This window comes from Mus pahari, chromosome 20 (genome assembly GCF_900095145.1).
Source record: "Mus pahari chromosome 20, PAHARI_EIJ_v1.1, whole genome shotgun sequence".
In the NCBI taxonomy this organism is placed as follows: Eukaryota; Metazoa; Chordata; class Mammalia; order Rodentia; family Muridae; genus Mus; species Mus pahari.
In genome coordinates this window covers 9710682-9717409 of record NC_034609.1, presented here as the reverse complement: position 1 = coordinate 9717409, position 6728 = coordinate 9710682, and the positions used below count along the sequence as shown (strand labels likewise).

Genomic DNA, 6728 nt, shown 5'->3' with positions numbered 1-6728 from the left:
AAAAAAAAAAAAAAAAAAGAAAGAAAGAAAGAATATGTAAGTCGGGCTGGAGAGGTCCTGGAAGAGCAATCAGTGCTCTTAACCACTAAGCCATCTCTCATGCCGGGCTTCGACTTACATATTCTTAAATAAGCTTATAAGTAACGAGTTACCATATAGCTTTCTTCATACATCCTTAGTGTTAGCTATCCTGCTGCTGCTTCCTCCTTCACCCTTCCCTCCTGTCCCATCCCTTGCCTTATGTAAATCTTTCCTATTCCTCTCATTCTTTTCCACTTCTGTACTACTTTGTTCTGCTGCACCCTTTCCTCAAGGTCTTTCTGCCTTCTACCACCTCATTACCCCCACTACTACCCTAAAACCTCTTTCTAGTTTCTGCTATCTACAGATATTCCTAGTTTAATGCATCTAAAGATCGAAAGCAAAGAACCACATTTAAGAAGAGCAAGCAGTGTTTTTGTCTCTCTGCATATTTGTTACCTTACTCAGCATGATTTACTTTTTTTCCAGTCCCATCTATTTACCTGTAAACTTCATCTTTCTTTACAGCTGAGTATAATTCAATTGTGCATATATGTGCTATGTTTTCTTTATCCACTCATCAGAAAGGAAATAGAACTAGGTAGAGACTAGCTTTGGCAAGAATCTCAGCAAGTGCCTTGACCTTACAGGGTGGCCTGGTGTGATGCTAAAGTTCTAGGCCCTATCCATGTCTTACTATATTTTGTGTGAGTATTTTTCCTGCATGTGTATCTTTGAGCCACATGTGTACCTGGAGCCCTCAGAGGCCAGAAGAGGTTGTCAGGTCACCTAGGACTGGAGTTACAGACATCTTTGAACTGCCATGTGGGTACTGGGAATTAAACCTGGGTCCCCTGGAAGAGTAGCAAGTGCTCTTAACTTCTGAGCCATCTCTCTAGCCCTTTGTTCCCTCAGAGTGCCACTGGCAGTGGGTCCCAAGCTCCCATACATTTTCTGATCTCCGAATGCAACCAGTAATGGGAACCTTCTGTGACCTTAGATCATGACCAGCAGTGAGTTACTAAGCCTTTACCCACTACCTGGCTTCAGATTGTGACTGCTGCGGGGGCTCTAAGTTCTGATTTTCCTCCCTGATCTTGGTGAGTGACAACAGCAGGGTCCTAAGTACCAGTGGCCCTTCCTCACCTCTCTTTCCATCTATTTTTTGAGATGGCATCTCTCATCTGGAGTCCACTGAATAGGCTAGACTACCTGTGAGCCCCAGGGATCTGCTGTGTTGTCCTCCTTAGAGTTTGGATGACAGATGTGTGCTGCCATACCCCAGTTTTTTACCTGAGTGGTGGGGATTCAAATTCAGACCCTTGCATAGGAAGCACTTTGCTCGTGAGCTATCTTGTTAGCCCCATTGTCTTACATTTTCTAAATCTTAATATTCTCTTATGCCTTATTGTTTTGATTTTCTTATCAATAAAATTGGAAAATTAAATGTTTTAGAAAATGAGTTTTCTCTTGTGTTTTTTTTCTCTTTCTGAGAATGTAGAATGTTTCTTACTGTGTCTCAAAAATTGTCTATATCCATGAGTGAAGTGGGGCATATGGTGGTTATGAAGCTTTGAAGTACACAGGAGAGACTTACATGGCTAATCACCGCACAAGCTACAAAGAGCCTGAAGCTCTGGGACAAAGCCATTGTTAGGATAGTTGTCTTGCTGTGGCATGCCTGCTTTCTTGACTGCAGGTTGAATGTGGACTGTTGGAACTAGTTTCCTAGTTTGTAGAGATTGAAAAGTTTGAAGTTACTCTATACTGCCTTAGTTATGGAAGCCTTGCAAGCTTTATAGCCCTGGTGAGGAGTTAGGCTTTTTTTTTTTTTTTTTTTTTTTTTTTTCAAATTTAAATTTTCAATAAAGTGAAGTTGATTTTTATGTGATTAAGTATTGTAGATTCTTAAAACTGTGTAACAGGTGTTTGGTTAAATACAACCAAGATCAATGTTTAGTTAAATTAAGCATTCTCATCTTTTTTCTTTCTTTCTTTCTTTGGTATTTCTGTAGGACAAAAACAAGCTGATGGATGCTCTGAAACATGCTTCTAATATGCTTGGGGAACTCCGGACTTCTATGCTGTCACCAAAGAGTTACTATGAACTTTGTATCCTTTCACTGTTGAAGGATAAACACTTGGGCCATGTTTATTTATTGTTTGGTTTATTTTTTTTTTGTTTTGTTTTTGTTTTTGTTTCCTCTATGTAGCCTGGCTGTCCTAGAACTCACTCTGCAGACCAGGCTGTCCTGGAACGCATGTAGATCACCTGCCGCTGCCTCCTGAGCGCTAGGAGCAAAGGCATATGCCACCACACCTGACTTATATTTATTTTTCTTGATAAGGCCAATTTTGTTGTTGTTACTGGATTTGTATTTAAAGCAGAACCTATACAGATTTATTAAGAAAAAGTGAGAAAAAAACTTGAGAGTGGGAGGGCCTTTAAGGCCTTTATTTATACTCTATGGTTTTATTTTATTTTTTTGATCTATTTATTTTACTTTATAAGTGTCTTATCTGGTCTTATCTGCATGTGTGTATGTGTCTGAACCACACTCATGACTAGTGCCTACAGAGGGCAAAAAAAAGGCATTGGATTCCCCAGAACTGTAGTCACAGATGGTTGCAAACCACTGTGGTGGTACTTGAACCCAGGTCCTTTGGAAAAGCAACTAGTGCTCCCCTCCCACCCCTCCTCCTCTGAAATAGATGCTTATTTCTTAGCCCAAGGTAACCTCAAACCTACAGCAGTCCTCCTGCCTCAACCTCCTGAATGCTAGGGTTATAGGGATGAACCATCATGCCTGGCATTTTGTTTTTTGTTAAAAATGTGTGAGGTCAGTTCTATTTTTTTAGACAAAATAGTTCTCCAGGCAGATATGTTAAATGAGAAAAGTGCCCCTTTTTTCTAAGAATAATCCTTCCTTCACCACCACCACCTCTTTTTTTTTTTTTTGCAGTGTTGGCTGTTGACCTTAATTTTAGACAGGCAATTTGCCAATTGAACTAAATCCATACCCATATGTTTAAGTTTCTCAAAATAGATTGCTCTTAATTTTTGAAAAAAATTGAAGCCATTAAGTGGCATTTCTTATGTTTTTTTTGTTTTTGAGGTAAGATCTTGTTGTGTAGCCTTCCCTGGCCTCACAGTGAACCTCTTGTATCTGCCTCTTGTGTGCTGTGATTACAGGTGCATGCCATCATGCCTGGCATTCCCCTTCAATCCCCCTTTAAAGATAATGAGGTCGTTCTTGAATTCTTGGGTTTAGCTGATCCTCATCTTTAGTCTCCCAAGTAGCTCAGAGGTTGGTTTTTTGTTTGTTTGTTTGTTTTTGAGACAATGTGTTATGGTATAGCTCAGGTGTGGAAGAACTTATGATTCTTTTGCCTGAGTGCTGGTTTCAGACATGAGCCAGCTTGAAAAAATTTTAAATTTAATTTATTTTTATGTGTATGGCTGTTTGCATTATATGTATGCATGTAGCTGGTGCCCAGGGTAGTCAAAAGAGAGTATCAGATCTACTGAAACTGGGATGGTTCTGAACTGTCATATCATGTGGGTATTGATAACTGAACCCAAATCCACTGCAAGAGCAGCAGACTGCTAAACCATCTCTACAGTCCAATGAATCTTTATTTTAAAGTAATAAAAGCCAACTGAAATTCTCTCTTCCCTTTTAACATCCATCTAAATATAAAGTGCCTTATAAGTGTGTTTTCTTTTGAGCTCATGGTCCTCCCAGCTGCATTCTCATGAGTAGCTGGTGTTGTACCCATGGACCTTTATGCCAGGCATTCTAAGTGTGTGGTTTTGTTTTGTTTTTTGTCAGTAGTAGAAATCAAAATAGAAAGCTTTTCTTGTAAGAGGTAAATGCTTCCACTACTGAGCAAGGTCACTAGCCCTAGACTAAAAGTTTTAATTATTCCAACAGTAGTTGCAGCAAATATTTTTTTGTTTTTGTTTGTTTTATTGTTTTTTTTTAATTAATTTACCTTCATTCTTAATCCTTAATCATAATTAAAAGATATGGCTATTTCTGATGAACTGCACTACTTGGAGGTCTACCTGACTGATGAATTTGCTAAAGGAAGAAAGGTGGCAGATCTCTATGAACTTGTACAGTATGCTGGAAACATTATTCCAAGGCTGTAAGTAATTAACATGTTTTATAGCCACACTTTCTAGGCTTTGTGTTGTGGTCAAGTCTCATCCAACAAAAGTTAATGCTAGTTTAAAACTCATACTTAGCCAGGCGTGTTGGTGCACACCTTTAATCCCAGCACTCGGGAGGCAGAGGCAGGCGAATTTCTGAGTTCGAGGCCAGCCTGGTCTACAAAGTGAGTTCCAGGACATCCAGGGCTACACAGAGAAACCCTGTCTCAAAAAACCAAAACAAACAAACAAACAAAAACAAAAACAAAACTCATACTTGCATTTCTTGCCTTATAATAATATATTTTTTTCTTTTTATAAATCATCCCTTTTTTATTGACAGCATCTCATTGCTTTGAATTCATGATCTCCTGGCTCAATCTCCCAAATGCTGAGAATACAGGCATGAGGCAGCATGACTAGCTAACATTGGCTTTATTTAAAAGGCAGTGCTTAGCAGCAGAGACATTGCTGCAAGTTGAAGAGTAGCCTGGTTTACATAGCAAGTATCTAAGTTAGCTGGGCCAGCATAGTAAGAAAGCAAGTGAGTAATATGAGAAAATCAAAAAGGGAAAAACGGGCTGGTGAGATGGCTCAATGGGTAAGAGCACCCGACTGCTCTTCAGAAGGTCTGGAGTTCAAATCCCAGCAACCACATGGTGGCTCATAACCATCCGTAACAAGATCTGACGCCCTCTTCTGGAGTGTCTGAAGTCAGCTACAATGTACTTACATATAATAAATAAATTAATTTAAAAAAGATTGCAAAAAAAAAAATAAAGGGAAAAACGAGTAGCAATTTCCACAAGCAACCATGGTCATCATAGTCTAGAATATTAGAAGGACAGTGCTAGAAGCAATTAAGTTTCAATTTCTGCACTATTGTAAGTAGCCTGGTAAAAACTTTTTATGGTTCCACTGGGGGTGTGGATCATCCTTTTGTTGAGCATATTGTATATGTTATCTACCCTTTAGTCACTTAGTAAACATCTTGCTTGTTGGAATAGCTGTGCTGCTGAGATAGCCTAATGCTACCCCATGTTCACTCACTATGTTATTCTCAGCATAATCAGTATATCATTTCACATCTTTGCGAGAATGGTGAAAACAGCATAGTAGGATAGAGGAGAGACATCATTCACTTATGTTATCTTTTGTGACAACATACAGTTACAGCTGTTGTGTTAGTTACTGTGGTTAATCACCTTGACTAATAAATTTATAAATGTATATGTATAAGGGAAAGTCATGGTACATACTAGCTGCAGTTTCAGTTAGCAGATAGGTATCATGCATCATATTCTTTATAAGTTAAGAGGGGACTGACCACTGGAATCAGTCAGTGATTTTTTTTAAATAGTTTTTGTAGTTATATTTAAAGTTAGGTGATTTTTCTCCCCATAAAGAATATTATTTAAAACAATATAGTTTCTGTCTTGTTTATTTAATATATTTGTAGTGTGTTTGAATACAGTCAAGTTTTCACGTATTCTGTCTCTAATCAAATGAATTTTTTACTTCTCTTAGTTATCTCTTGATCACAGTTGGAGTTGTATATGTCAAATCATTTCCTCAATCCAGGAAAGATATTTTGAAAGATTTGGTAGAAATGTGCCGTGGTGTGCAGCATCCGCTAAGGGGTTTGTTTCTTCGAAATTACCTTCTTCAGTGTACTAGGAACATTCTACCTGATGAAGGAGAGCCAACAGAGTAAGTAATCTTGGTTTAGTTGTAGTGTCCACACCAACCCCATAGTAAAATGTCTTAAAATTGGGGAAAAGTATACAGAAATAAGAACATGGGTGTCAGTAATTTGTGTCTAAACTTTCATTGAGATATATAATTCAGTGTGTGTTGTATGAGACAAAATGTACTCACATTCAATTATATATTTAGAAAAATTCTTTGGGAAATCTGCTTGCTTTTTTTTTTGTTTTTGTTTTTGTTTTTTGTTTTTTGTTTTTTCAAGACAGGGTTTCTCTGTGTAGTCCTGGCTGCCCTGGAACTCACTCTGTAGACCAAGCTGGCCTCGAACTCCGAAATCTGCCTGCCTCTGCCTCCCAATTGCTAGGATTAAAGTCATGCACCACCACTGCCCAGCTCTGGAAAATCTGCTTTTTAAATTTTAATTTTTTGTTGTTGTTTTAAGGCAGGATTTTGCTATGTGGCCTTGAGTGGCAGGTACTCACTGTAACCTAGGCTGGCCTTGAATTTTCAGTAGCTTTCTTGCATGCAGACTCTCAAATGATGGTATTGCAGGCATCTAATATAGTTTAGAACATTTTCCCATTATATTGGATAATCTTTGTAAGTGTGCCTTTTAAGGTATTAACTAGTGGGGGGAAAACTAAAAATAGTTTATAGAGACCTCTGTTTTCTTTTCTTTTCTCTTCTCTTCTCTTCTCTTCTTTTCTTTTCTTTCTTTCTTTCTTTTTTTTGTTTTTTTTTTTGTTTTTTGTTTTGTTTGTTTGTTTTTTTTGAGACAGGATTTCTCTGTATAGCCCTGGCTGTCCTGGAACTCACTCTGTAGACCAGGCTGGCCTTGAACTCA

At 38.2% G+C, this 6728-nt stretch overlaps 1 protein-coding gene across 1 annotated transcript in view; it reads left to right on the top strand.

Moving 5' to 3' along the window:
• Vps35 (VPS35 retromer complex component) overlaps positions 1-6728 on the top strand; it is a 35689-nt gene that overhangs the window by 6597 nt on the left and 22364 nt on the right. Inside the window, exons 3-5 of the mRNA XM_021219988.1 lie at positions 2037-2133; positions 4050-4173; positions 5705-5887. Of these exons, the coding sequence (XP_021075647.1) occupies positions 2037-2133; positions 4050-4173; positions 5705-5887 (404 nt within the window). The remainder of the gene's footprint in view (positions 1-2036; positions 2134-4049; positions 4174-5704; positions 5888-6728) is intronic.